The 15,531-nt window shown below is 33.5% G+C and overlaps 1 protein-coding gene across 6 annotated transcripts in view; it reads left to right on the forward strand.

Annotated features, from left to right (window-relative positions):
* The window catches only part of PHKB (phosphorylase kinase regulatory subunit beta), a 256,746-nt gene that overhangs the window by 148,816 nt on the left and 92,399 nt on the right, over positions 1-15,531 (forward strand). For all 6 annotated transcript variants that reach the window (XM_056812255.1, XM_056812257.1, XM_056812258.1 and 3 more), the window contains one exon: positions 8,093-8,187. In XM_056812255.1, coding sequence (XP_056668233.1) covers positions 8,093-8,187 — 95 coding nt within the window. The remainder of the gene's footprint in view (positions 1-8,092; positions 8,188-15,531) is intronic.

Genomic DNA, 15,531 nt, shown 5'->3' on the forward strand with positions numbered 1-15,531 from the left:
CCCATATCAGAAATTGAAATCCATCAAGCCATCAAAGAACTGCCTAAGAAAAAATCCCCAGGGCCTGATGGATTCACCAGTGAATTCTATCAAACATTCAGAGAACAGTTAACCCCAATATTACACAAACTATTCGACATAATAAGCAAAGAGGGAGTCCTACCAAACTCCTTTTATGACACAAGCATGGTACTAATTCCAAAGCCAGGCAGGCCAAAAACAGAGAAAGAAAACTATAGGCCAATCTCCCTAATGAATATAGATGCAAAAATCTTAAATAGGATACTAGCAAAAAGACTCCAGCAAGTGATTAGAAGGGTCATCCACCATGATCAAGTAGGATTCATACCAGGGATGCAGGGCTGGTTCAACATTAGGAAAACTATCCACATAATTGACCACATCAACAAGCAAACCAACAAGAATCACATGATTATCTCAATAGATGCAGAAAAAGCCTTTGATAAAATACAACACCCATTCCTACTAAAAACACTAGAAAGCATAGGAATAGAAGGGTCATTCCTAAAAATAATAAACAGTATATATCTAAAACCATCAGCTAATATCATCTGCAATGGGGATAAACTAAATCCATTCCCATTAAGATCAGGAGTGAAACAAGGATGCCCATTATCACCTCTATTATTTGACATTGTATTAGAAACACTAGCAGTAGCAATTAGAGAAGAAAAAGAAATTGAAGGCATCAAAATAGGCAAGGAGGAGACCAAATTATCACTCTTTGCAGATGACATGATGGTCTACTTAAAGAATCCTAGAGATTCAACCAAAAAGCTAATTGAAATAATCAACAACTTTAGCAAAGTTGCAGGATACAAAATAAACCCACATAAGTCATCAGCATTTCTATATAATTCCAACACAGCTCAGCAGCAAGAACTAGAAAGAGAAATCCCATTCAAAATTACCCAAGACAAAATAAAATACTTAGGAATCTATCTCCCGAGACAAACACAGGATCTATATGAACACAACTACAAAACACTTTCCACACAACTAAAACTAGACTTGAACAATTGGAAGAACATTAACTGCTCATGGGTAGGACGAGCCAATATAATAAAAATGACCATCCTACCCAAACTCATCTATCTATTTAGTGCCATACCCATGGAACTCCCAAAAATTTTTTTTACTGATTTAGAAAAAAACATAACAAAGTTCATTTGGAAAAACAAAAGATCAGGGATACCCAGGGAATTAATGAAAAAAAATACAAAGGAAGGGGGTCTTGCAGTCCCAGATCTCAGACTATATTATAAAGCAGCGGTCATCAAAACAATTTGGTACTGGCTAAGAGACAGAAAGGAGGATCAGTGGAATAGACTGGGGGCAAGCAACCTCAGCAAGGCAGTATATGACAAACCCAAAGATCCCAGCTTTTGGGACAAAAACCCACTATTTCATAAAAACTGTTGGGAAAATTGGAGGACAGTGTGGGAAAGATTAGGCTTAGATCAACACCTCACACCCTACACCAAGATAAATTCAAAATGGATGAATGACTTGAACATAAAGAAAGAAACTATAAGAAAATTAGGCGAACACAGAATAGTATACATGTCAGACCTTTGGGAAGGGAAATACTTCAAAACCAAGCAAGAATTAGAAAGAATTACAAAATGCAAAATAAATAATCTGGATTACATCAAATTAAAAAGTTTTTGTACAAACAAAACCAATGTAACCAAAATCAGAAGGGTAGCAACAAATTGGGAAACAATCTTCATAAAAACCTCTGACAAGGGTTTAATTACTAAAATTTATAAAGAACTAAATCAATTGTACAAAAAATCAAGCCATTCTCCAATTGACAAATGGGCAAGGGACATGAACAAGCAATTCTCAGCCAAAGAAATCAAAACTATTAATAAGCACATGAAAAAGTGCTCTACATCTCTTATAATCAGAGAGATGCAAATCAAAACAACTCTGAGGTATCATCTCACACCTAGCAGATTGGCTAACATGACAGCTATGCAAAGTAATGAATGCTGGAGGGGATGTGGCAAAGTGGGGACATTAATTCATTGCTGGTGGAGTTGTGAATTGATCCAACCATTCTGGAGGGCAATTTGGAACTATGCCCAAAGGGCGATAAAAGACTGTCTGCCCTTTGATCCAGCCATAGCACTGCTGGGCTTGTACCCCAAAGAGATAATGGACAAAAAGACTTGTACAAAAATATTCATAGCTGCGCTCTTTGTGGTGGCCAAAAATTGGAAAATGAGGGGATGCCCATCAATTGGGGAATGGCTAAACAAATTGTGGTATATGTTGGTGATGGAATATTATTGTGCTAAAAGGAATAATAAAGTGGAGGAATTCCATGTGAACTGGAACAACCTCCAGGAAGTGATGCAGAGCGAAAGGAGCAGAACCAGGAAAACATTATACACAGAGACTGATACATTGTGGTACAATCGAAGGTGATGGACTTCTCCATAAGTATCAATGCAATTTCCCTGAACAATCTGCAGGGATCTAAAAAAAAAAATACTACCCACAAGCAGAGGATAAACTGTGGGAGTAAAAACACCGCTGAAAAGCAACTGCTCGACCACAGGGTTGGAGGAGATAAGACTGAGGAGAGACTCTAAATGAACACTATAATGCAAACTCCAACAACAGGGAAAAGGGTTCGAGTCAAGAACACATGTGATAACCAGTGGAATCATGCGTCGGCTATGGGAGAGGGAAAGGCGGGGGGGGGGGGGGGGGAGGGGAGGAAAAGAAAACGATCTTTGTTTCCAGTGAATAATGTATGAAAACGACCAAATAAAATAATATTAAAACTTAAAAAAAAAAAAAAAAAGAAATTCTTACTATATGCCAGACACGATGCTAAGCACTGGACTAATTATTATAGAAATTTAGTAGAGGCATTAATCTTTCTAAGTTTCTCTTATCATTTTATAATTACAGCTGCAGATAAACACATACACACAAACATGTATTCATTCCAACAATATACTTTCTCCCTGTTGTATATAGTAAAAGTTCAAAACCAGAATGCCTGGGGAAAAGCAGATTTTAGTTATTTGAATTCTCTAGTTAACTTGCCACTAAACAGAAAGTTTCTGCCTTTTTCAGAATCTTCATTGTTGTCTTTGTATAATATAATGAGTGGATTTTGCCCTTGACCCTGAGTTCAAGTCAACAATTATTTATTGAGTGCCTACTTTGTAACTAACACTTTGCTATGCTCTGGGTATATAAAGAAAGGCAAAAGCAATCTCTTATGTCAAGGAATTCACAAACTAATAAGGGAGGCAGTACTAAAATAACTATGTCCAAACAATATATATCCAAGATGAACTAGAGATAATCTCAGAGGGAAAGTATTCATATTAAATTCTATTAAAAGCTTCTTGAAGAGTATAGGACTTGAGTTGAGACGTCGAAGGATTCAGGGAAGCCAGTAGGCAGAGGTAAGGAGGGAGAAATTTCCAGGCATGAGAGATAGCCAGGGAAAATGTCCAGAGCCAGGAGAATGTAATATTTGAAGAACAGCATCATTCTAAACATCAGATCAATTCTCGTTGTCCAGGACTTTAGGCATGGAAAGTACAGGGAAAACTGTTTGCTGTTAATTCACTGATCATAGAATAGCAGGTTAGTTTGTTCATTTATTTGTTAGAGGAGAATGATTTGAATCTGGATCTTCTTGATTCCAAGATCAGCTACCTCTCTACTTTACTTGACTTCATCTAGGTACTTGATAAATATTTCTTTTGTACAGGAATATAATAAAGATTTTTTCATGTTATTTTTTCACAAATAGATTTTTCTATTAAGAAAACTCCAGTATTCTACATATTAATTTTGCACATAGATATATATAAACATTTGTTGCATTAGAGTAAATAAATGAGAAGTGCTTTTACAAATTAAAAATAAGCAACAAGTACTGATTTTATTAATGGTTTTTGTTAAAACTCTTTCTGCATCATTTTTTGGAGCTTAGAACATATTTTCTCATAAAAGCAATTGTATAAATGGTAAACTCTCATTTAGGTTATAAAAGGTCACTAGCTGTGACATAGCTTAAAATAGCTGAAACTTCACTTTTCATTTGATTTATTTACTACTACTGCAGTATTGGGGTATATGGGATGTTCAGGGAAGACTAGTACCTGTGGTGTGAGGATTTGCTGAGCCCTTGTCAAGTCTGCTCACTCCCCTTTGGTATCTATCACCCGACTCTCACCTGTAATTCCAAGAAGCTATTGCATGTGCAGCAGCCACACTCCAGTAAACCATCTTGAAGGCAGTTGAGCTAACCCAGACTGAGGGTAACCAAAAGGTGTCAAATATTTTGTGGGGTGCTTGCCTCAGGCATGTGAAGACTTCATCTAGCAAAAGGGGAGGATGAGAATAATTTGTTCTGGTGGTCATGGAAGTGACAGAAACAGGTGCTGTGCAGTGCTCAGAGCTTGATTAGACATCAAAGAAACCAGGCATCCACTGCATCCTCAGCCATATCAGTTGTCTTGACTTTTGTCCTACCATTGTACTGGAAGAGAGAGTGAGGCCCAGAACTTTGTGCAAATCTGCCACGCTTAAATCCAGTTTATGCATAAATCAAAAGATGTCACCAATAATGTCACTTTGGTCTTCTTCAGGTAGGCAAGATGACAACCAACTGCATCATAGGATAGTTATCTTATTATCTTTTCCCATTTACTGCATAAATGTTTATGTTATATTACAAAGGGATTATTATTTTATAACTTGATCCCTCATGATTTTTGTGTTTATAATTTTGGATAGCACAAGTATTATTTCATGCCTTCATAATATCCAAAGAGAATGTTTGTCACATAAAAGTATGAAGTTTATTAAGGTTCTCCAATAGATTTGTACCAAACTCCCTTGCGTGTTGGTTAGACTACCCAGGTGTAGAATATCAATTTTGGGGTGCTAGAAGCAGTTATCTATAATATTACTAGTTATGTCGAACGATACCTAAGAAATGGAGCCCTTTGATCTATAATCAAAGTTTGTTAACTTTGAACAGAATTCATTATGACGATTTCTTCTAGGTTTTAAGTCACTAATCAGTTAAATAAAAAAATGAATACAAGAGAGGAAAAGGTATATTGTTAAACTATTGCTCCTTATTGAGATTTACTAGTTGTTTTATTTCCAGAATTGTAAACCAAAAGGTATTGATTTTTAAGCAATCTCATTTTTTTGTTTTGTGGGAATAGACTGATTACAAGTGACTTAAGCTCACCCTAAACTTATAATTTGGGATGTTTTTTCATATAATTTACTTCATAAATGACTGACTTTCTTAATATTAAGAAGTTTTATTTAAACCTCTACCTCAACCATAATCATTTAATAAAACAAAATAAACCCTACTTATACTCTAACACACAGATTAGTTAAATATATCCATTAGTGGTGTTCTTTGATTATTTCTTAATGTACTAAAGGATTGAAGGGGGTGAAAAGAGAAATAGGTCTTTAGTCATATGACTTAGTTCTGAATCCAATTGCAACATATTGCCTATGTAGTCTTGAGCAACAGGACTCAGTTTCTTCATATTTATAAAATGAACGGGTAGAACTAAATGGTCTCTAACATCTTTTCCAACTCTAAATCTTATTGTTCTGTGAGAAAGAGTTACAAATAAAAAGAAGGCTTTACTCAAGGGACTGGTAAAAGCTGACCCTTTTTCTCAAACTTGTATTGAGGGAAAAGCACATTTATACATAGAAATAAGTAGAAGATAACCATCAAGTATTTTAAATCACTCTTTATTTATTTATATGTTGTTTCCCCTACTAAAGTGTGAGCCCCTTGTGGGCAGAAATAGTATTTCTACCTTTCTTTGTGTTTATGTGTGTTATGCTTGACATAGTGTCTAACACATAGTAAGAGTTTAATAAACACTTGTCACCTGATTTTTTTCAAAGAAAAGAAAATACTGTGATCAAGTAACAGCTTTAAATAGTGAAGCCTGCTTGACTTTATATTTTTTAATTCAGCTTTCCTCCTTTTTGTGAATATTTCATTCTTTCTGTTGAATATTAGTTTTACCCAAGAAATTTCTTGTGTCTTAAAAACAGTTAATGATTGGGTACCTTTAATTTTGCCAACAGAGTATCATCCCCAGTTATGCGATCCAGGGGATAAATATACTATACAAAGATTTACACAGCCTCACACAATTTTATCAGCACTTCCATTAAGCTCTGTCTTTGATTACCTGTTATATTCATCAGATTTTTATCACTGTATATTCAAACATACAGTTATACAAATATTTTGGTTGCTATATTCAAATGAAATTCATAGAGTCTGTATTCTGACATCATTTGGAGCATGCCTTTTGGTTCTCTGTTCAGTATTCCAGTGGTGGAAGTCACATATTAAATGAAAAACCATGTTTCCATTGTGAAAATATTTCAGGTAAACTGAAAATGCACAACTATGCATGAGTTGTTTTTAATTGTGTATGGATGTGAATTTTTGCTCTAATTCTGAATGGAAAACATTTAGTATGACTTGAGGAAATTGAGCAAGTGTATCTCATAATTCCAAGTACATCACCTAAAGTGCTCTTGTAGTTTGAAATTACCATACCATCCTTTTTCAATGGTTAAATTGATCTTTTTGTGCCAATTGTCTCAAATTTCTTCATCTTTACTAATTAGTACTTTTTAATTGCCCAATGTATATATGCCATTTTAAAACTGCCTTTGCAAACTATAAAAACCAACAGCTTATGGTCCCAAAAAGCTAGTACATAAATATATTTAACATTCTAAAAATTATAAGCCCTATTATTGTTGGAATTTTAGCAGCTTTTTTGTGTTTAGGAATTATGTTTAGCAGCAAATGAAAATTATATTAAACTTTATTCTTCCCTCTCCCAAAAGGAGTAAGTTCAGCACTGCAAAATCCCAAAAGGCTAAAGTGTTGTAAATACCTGCAAATCACTATCAGATTTCATTTCACGACATCTTTGCCCCCTGCAACTCCCTGTAATTGAGGTTACATGCACTTGAAAAAGAATGAGAAAATCAAATGCATTGATTTTTTTAAAAGAAAAGATAGGGTTTTCAGTGGATTTTATGATGAAAATGCAACTTTAAAATATTCTTCAGTTCAGCAATTTGTCAAGTTAATAGTATGCTCTGTAGCTTCAGTTCTGTTATTACATTAAGTATAACTCCCACTCAGGTAACTTCAAATGTCTTTATGATTGAATTGTTTATTATGATGGGAAGGTAAGTCACTTTTTTCTTTTTTTCTTTCTTGTTTGTTAGGTCAGATGGCCAGTGATTTCCTCCATTTTACTCATTGATATATCCAATACCTTCACTATCAGAATAGTGTTGAAGGAACAGAAAGGTAGCATGCTACTGTCTAAAGAGGTCCTGCTTTCAAATTTTGCCTCAGAAATTACCATTGTTACCGCAGGCACTTCCCTGGGCCTCATTTTTCTCATTTTAAAACTAAATGGGGTTAATTGAAATGACCTGTAAAGTCTCTTCTAGTTCTCAGTTTGTGGGATGGGAAGAGGGATTAGACTTTTGATTTTGTTATTATAGATAAATCTCTAGTGATAAACTCCTTCTACTAATGCAGATTCACACCTCTTCAGTTTATAGGATTAGAAGTAGAAATGGTAAGTGACTTAACTAAGATATTAAGTGACTAGTCCAGGATCATATAGTCAGTATGTATTAGAGGTTAGGCTTGATTCTAAGCCTTTTTTTGTTTCAAGATCAGCCACTCTTTCCATTATACAGTGCTATGAAAACCTACTCACACAACATGTACTAATATACATAAATAATCTTTAAACTATCCTAGCTAATTCATTTGTGCCTTTTATATTTTTATCATGACTGAGTCATCTCACTTTTGTTCTTCAAAACTTGGGTCAAGTCTGGGAAGAGAGGTGGGAGAGTATTATTGTTATAAAGATATATGACAGAAGCTACATTTTTCCTATAGGTCATAAAAAATCAGATGTGAATAGTATATGATGCACCACTGAAATATAAGAATCAGGTTGATAGGATAATTTCTTTTCTTCATTTTCAGCTGATGACCTAATAAGTCCAAAAGACATTGACCCAATCCAGAGGTATATCCCTCTACAGGATCAACGGAATATTAGCATGAGATTCTCTAATCAGGTAATAACATATTTTATCATGTCATTTCGACACTAGATTAAATAATACAGCAAAAGATTCCTTTCAGTGGAGTCTCATGATATCATTTGAAGGATTTTTTTTTTCTTAAATAACAAAAAGCATTGTATCTTCTTAAGAAAGAATATGATTTCTCATCCTTTAAGTTAAGTTCTGCTTAGATCAATGAGCTTTTGCCAAACAATAAGGGATCCAAATGTAATAATGTAGAGGCTTCTCAGACCATATACAAAAGGCCCTTTATGGAAAGATAAGGCTACATTACATCTCCCATTCACTGTTACTTTATAGAAGGCTGAATCTTTTTTCCTCCTTCTTTTAAAGACATTTTTCTGTAAAACTCTAGAATGACAGTTGGAGGCTTTGTTACTGGTAACAAGTGATGTGATTTTTTTCAAAAATGTTTTAAAATTTGGCTTCTTTGGATTCAGACTGTTGGTTCAACAAAATAAGCATTTTCAGGATGAATAAGATTGATGTTGACTTGGCCAAACCCTGAAGTATCAAATGGTATCAGTAATGAGTACATTTAAAATGAAAACTTTATGGATTGTGGAAAATGCCTGAAGAGAGAAAGGGAATGAACCTGAATATGTGACTAGGATTCAGAGCAGTTGCAATTCACTTAAGCAGGAAAACATCATCACTGAAAAGAAAATTTGCATATTAAACCAAATTATTTCATGTATTTTGAAATAGGTATGTATATTTAGATATATATGTTTACATATATATGTACATACAAAGCACCATTAAATATTTATTTCTTTAAGATGTTAATTTAATCATTTGTTTGGCTTACACATATTCAGTTTCTAAATGTGCAAGGCATGTGCAAGGCCCAGTAAAATTAGTTACCATAGGTTTTGTTCTAGTCAGTTCTGTTGCCTTTTTAAAAAAACCTTGGCTACTTTATTTAAAGTGGAAGATTACTTAATATTTAAGGCATTTGTAAAAGCATTTTGTTTTCCCATTAACTTGAAAATTCATATATTCACATGGAACAATAACTTCCTACTAAGCTTAGAGAATTTGAGAAGCATCTCATGATTACAGGCAAAGAAGAAATTTGCCATGGGAAGAAACCAAATGTACTGCTTTTCCAAATAAAAAGACAAAATTTGGAATCATATCATTTAATGATCATGCGGAGTACTTAGTACTGTGGATACAGTGCTAGGACTGTAATCACGAAGACATCTCCCTGAGTTCAAAACTGACCTTAGACTCTTACGAGCTATATGACATGAGTCACTTAACCCTATTTGCCTTATACCTAAACCACCATCTTTTCTACAATATTCTCAACCAGCTTTTTAGAGGGAGAAATAGTGTTTTTTTTATTTACGTGAATCCTTGGAGGTAAGGTAACGCTGATGGTAAGATAAAGGAGGGTCAAATTTAAATAAAGGTGATTTGAAGCCAGTATTCTGTTTGCTTCACAACAATTTCTGGCATTTGAGGTGTTGTAAAAAGGAATTCTTTATTCTTTTTTTTTAATGTAATGGGGGACCTGGAGGTCCTCTTACCATAGAAATGTGTAGGGATTAACCAGCCCACGGTGATGGGAAGTAGAAACCATAGAGACAGGAAGTGTGTTAGAAAAAAGAGAGAGGAGGGGGTCAGTTGCTGACAGTTAGGGCTGGCAGTTGCAGGGAAGTTGGCTGCTGGGTGTGAGTTGGATTAGTGGTTGCCATTTAGTTGATGGAATATAAAGGTGGGCCTGAGCTTATTGAGAGAGCTTTTTGACTTTAGCCTTCAGAGGGGCTTTTAGGGGCCTTTCCAACTTTTTGGGAGGTGGCTGGTCTTTGTTGACAGACCTAATTGGGGTTGGATTAAACACTGATTGTGTTGGTTTTGATTGGGCTGGATTGGATTGGAGCTTTGTGGGGTGATTGTTAGTTATAGGTAGATATAGGCAGTTTTAGGTAGTAATTATAGGATAACTAGTATAGACATTAGGAAAATTCTTTCTCTACCTCTTTCCTATATTTCTCTCCTTTCCAGTATTCATTTTACTATATTCTTTTACTATCTCTATTTTAATTAAACTCAATTGTTAATTCTCAAAAGCTTCTAGAAATTCTCTTTTCTCTGGCTTAAGGGGATAATATTAATTTACAACTCTACTATATTCTCATTAAAACTTAAATTATTAAAAGATGCTCTTTTATTTTGTCAAAATCCCTAATTTAACCCTCACAGTGTCAAGGTAAAGAGATGATATTAAATCAGTGGGAAACCAAAAATCAACTTCCCATGACTCATTTACATTTGAAACTCTTAAGAACTGGTGAATGAATGTTACTGTTCCCAAAGCTCACTACATAAAATTCCATTTTAATTGTAATACTGCTTTACCTCTTTCCCCTCTGATTTGTAAGGCAAGGCAAAAGAAAATTTTGATTAATTTTTTTAAAAATCCTTACCTTCTGTCTTAGAATTCAGGGGAGGTATCGGTTCCAAGGCAGAAGAGCAGTAAAGGCTAGGCAATTGGGGTTAAATGCCTTTCCCAGGGTCACATAGCTAGGAAGTTTCTGAGGCCAGATTTGAAGCCAGGACCTCTTATCTCCAGGCCTGGCTCTATCCACTGAGCTACCTAGCTGCCCCAAATCTGATTATTTTTACAGAGAATCACTTTAAAGACTGAAATGGATTCATTTGCTAGGATGAATTTATTCTATTCAACTAATCAAACATTTATTCAGTAGTACCTTCTATATGCATATACTATATGTATATATAGCATATAGTACTATATACTGTACTATGTGCTGGAAGAGATTATTAGGAATAATCTTTGTCCTTATGGAGTTCAGAATCTACATAGATAAATACCATATAATAATAGCAAAATAATATATGGTAAATTCATAAATGAGGTACAAGCAAAGTGATAACTACCTGTAATCTTGTAGTTCATGAATCAACTAATATTTCCTAAATGCTATATTTTATGGCTAATTCTATATTGGGTAAAATTTCGCATCATAAACCCTTTGTTTCTCTTTACTATGCATTCTCTCAAACTGGGAAGGAAATCAGTGATGTCAAACTCAAGAAAAAATGGGGCCACTCATCCATAAATAAGGATGCCTGAAGGCTATATATAAAAATATATTGGCTTAATTTTAAATTGTGATATTGTCTATACTTTATTTTATTTTTATGTATTTTGTTAAGTATTTCCCAATTATTTTGGGTCACACTTAGGAATATTGTGGGCCCCATGCAGTATGTGTTTGACACCTCTGTTCTAGATAATAACAATTAGTCTGAAAACAATGACCAGAAATTGGAATTTTTGGAGATAGGGAGGGGGAGGAACCTTATATGACTTGTTGAAGGAGCATCCTTAAAATCTCACATAGATAAAAATGAGCTAAGTAAAACATTCACTGAAATTATTTCCTAATGTATATACGAGAAATATTTGAAAAGAAAACAGACTGGAGGCAAATCTACTTATTTGTTGTTTAGGCAACATCTAAGATAATACCTCTCTCTGTTTTCTTCTTCCTTATGGCCACTTGAAGACGATAAAATAATAAACCAGATTCTCCAAGGACATAAATTATTCCTCAGAAACCAATTAAGCCATTTTAGAAATTTTATTAACACTTTCATGACAGGAAGTGCTCTAAAGCACTTTTTTTCAAGATGATTCCAAAAGATTCCTCAAAAAGCCTCCTCCAGGGCTTCATGGTGTGTAGGTAAGCTCTGGGTTCTCAGACTTTGTGTAAGAAGAATATAAATTCAGATTTTACCAAGGTAGAAAGGATTTGAGTTTAAGCCTGGTGATAAACTGAATGGCTTTCAGCTAAGCTGGGAAAGGGTTGTAACCACACTGGCTAATGGCGATGAATTTAATTGTTGGCTGTTGTTTTAATTAGTTTTTATTTGACTCTCTAGGTTCTCTAAATACACTATCATGTCATTGGCAAAAATTTAATAATTTTGTTTTTTCTTAGTCTTTTTAATGCTAATTGCCCCAACTTCTTTTTCTTATCCTGTTGTTATTAGTACTATGTTAAATAGTAGTGCTAACAATAGGAATCTTTGCTTTATCTCCAATCCTTTTGGAAAGGCCCAACTTTTCTTCATTACATATAATATTTGTTCTTGGATTTAGAAACATGATGTTTACTATTTTGAGGAAAAGTTCATTAATTCCTATGATTTCCACAGTTATAATAAAAATAATATATATTTTGAAATGCTTTTCAGCATCTACTGATAGTTACATCATCTTATTATTTATATTATTAGAATGATTTATATAAGAATAACAACAACAATTTCAACTAATATTTGTAAAGTGTTTAGGGTTTTCAAAGTGTACTACATGGTATAGTGGATAGAAAACTGGACCTGGAGTAATGAAAACCTGAGTTTAAACAAGCCTTTTATACTTATTAGCTGCTTGACCCTGGGCAAGGGACTATGTTTACCTGAATTTCCTCATCTGTAAATTGGGATAATAGTACCTGCTTTCTAGGGTTGTGAGGATCAAAAGCGATAAAAAATTTAATGCCTCTGACATAATGCCCAGCACAAAATAAGCTCAGTATGCTAGCAATTGTTATTATTATCACATGTTATATCATTTAATCTTCCCTATAATATTGTGAGATAAGTGATACTATTATCCTCATTTTACAGATTTAGAGATTGAGACAGATAGAAATTAAATTATTTGCCCAGGGTCACACTGCTACTAGTTAGAGAAGGCAGAATTTGAGACTAGGCATTCCCAATTCTTAATATTTATAATCTTCCTTATGTTGAACCAACCCTGCATTCCTGTTATAAACCTAAGTGTATAGTCATTCTAATATGCTATTGTTCAAAATATTCTCTTGGAATATTTTATCTAAAAATTTTGCATCAATGTTCATTAGAGATATTAGTCTATTGTTTTCTCTATTTTTACTTTCCCTATATTAGATATCAACATATTTATATCATTGAAAGAAATAAAAAGCTTCCTTTTCTCATTATTGCAAACAGTTTATATAATATTAGAATTAAATATTTTTAAATGTTTGGTAGAATTGGTTTATGAATGCATCTGATTCTGTAGTATCTTTCCCCCTTAGGAGTTCATTTTTGACTTGTTTAATTTGTATTCCTGATATTGGGTTATTTCAATAGTCTGCATTTTGTTATTTTGGATATTTTCTATTTTTAAAATATTTATCAGCTTCCTCTAAGTCATCAATCTTGTGATCATATAATTGTTTCTAATGATTCCCTTTATTTCTTCATCAATTGCTAATTTTTCCATTTTCCTTTTTGATATAAACAGTTTGACTTTCCTCTCTCTCTCTTTTTTAAAAAATTGGGCCAGCTAACTTACTGCTAATCTATTTTTATGAAATACCAGCCTTTAGAGCATTCTTGACCTGAGCACCCAATAGGGGATTAGCTTCTTTAATGGAAATGCTATCTCAATAATCTCATTGTAGAATACACACTAATATTTATTTCAAAACCATAAAATGCTTTTACATTTATGTTGTCACTTGATCCTTTTAGCAACACTCTGAAATAGATAATACAATTATTGTTATCCCCATTTGTTTACTGAAGTTGTGAGGTTCAATAACTAGCTAGTATATCAGACAACCAGGGGTAGAACGCCATTCTCTCAATTCACTTCCCATTGTGCTTTGCATTGTACTGTAATCTTTATAGCAGATTATCATCATATAATAGTTTTAGCAATACTATTTATATCAATAATTATATGAGATACATGGAGTATGCTGAGGAAACCAGAACAAAGATACAGTGTGTGTGTGTGTGTATATATATATATATATATATACACACATATATATGGTAAATTTTATCATGTTTATCATTGTTCATTATAAACAAATTTAATTTGCTTTTCATTCCTCTTCTTCCTGAGCTAAATCTATTTAACTCAAGGACAAGGCAAACTTCAAACATGTAATGCATATTCATTTAGATGAGATTTCCAGCATTCGTATCTAAAGGCATGGGGTTTTAGGGAAATTAACAGGTTTCCTGATTGAAACATTTAATTTTCAGTGGTTTACCCAGCTGTTCCTTACTACCATATACTGTATAGGAAGTCACCATTTCCTGTTGCCTAGGCAATCCAAATGCCTGGGTAACCACTGATTATCTATGAATGAGGCTTTCATTGTTCACACTGCAGTGCTTCTGCTATGTTAATGTGCAATAATGTCAGCTCAAAGATTTTGTTTGTTCCCAGCATTTGTGCCTCATTCATACTTCAAAATCTGTGGCTGCTGTAGAAATTCTAAGCAGCTAAAAGCATGTATGAATCTCACTCATTTTATGCTGTATTTTGAGTGTTCACTGATGGCAAAATGATCTTGAAATGGGCATCTATTTATAAGAATCTTGTAGTTAATTTCAAGGATTCAGCATTAAATATTGCTTGATTTAATTTTCATTTCAAAGTACTTTGCTGTGCAGAACACGGAAAATTCATGGCTACTTTGGAGAATACAACTAATTTCTTTGTTAGGTATTTGTCCAATTGATTTTGAAACTAAAAGTTTAATATTAAATCTGAAACTGACAAGTGTTATTTTTTTATATTTTGAAATAACTTTGAGAGGATTATTTCTTGAAATAAATATTAATGAATAGAATGCAATTACTAAATTAACATACTCTATTCTAATATTAAGATAATTTTCTTTTCATTACATAAAAATTATTGCTGTAAAATGTGAATTTGCTTGTTTAATATCAGATTGTATACTATTAAGCACACTATATCCAAACACAGATGTTATAATTAATAGACTAGACATTTGTCTAAAGAAGGGGGTCTGGTAGAGGTGATGGGTAGAGATGTGTACTTTGAGTCATTGATATTTGACTCCTAGTTGAAAATATGGACAAATGAGATCTTAGAAGGAATACTCTAAATGGAAAGGAGCAAAAAAAACTTTACTGTCTAGGAGAGTAAGAGTTAAGAATGGAGCCTAGGGGAAGGAGGAAAAATGAAAAGAGTGACTCTGTAGAGCTTTAGTTATGCAATATATTTTACAAATCACATTTGATATGAGTAAGAGAGAAGGTAAAAATAGTCCATAGATGAGAGTCTAAGTTAATAGTTTCATTAAAACAAAAGATAGGAATGATTTATCCAGAGTAATAAAAGGTCAAAGAAGGCAGATATTCCAGAGCACTCATGACTATTGGGAGGTTATAGATATCCTTAGACTCTGGAGAAAAAGACTTCATTAGAGCAATGAAGATGGAAATTTTAGAGGATTAAGGAAGGAATAAATATTAACAAAATGGAAGTAGGCTTCT

Source organism: Monodelphis domestica, chromosome 1, assembly GCF_027887165.1.
Source record: "Monodelphis domestica isolate mMonDom1 chromosome 1, mMonDom1.pri, whole genome shotgun sequence".
Taxonomy (NCBI): Eukaryota; Metazoa; Chordata; class Mammalia; order Didelphimorphia; family Didelphidae; genus Monodelphis; species Monodelphis domestica.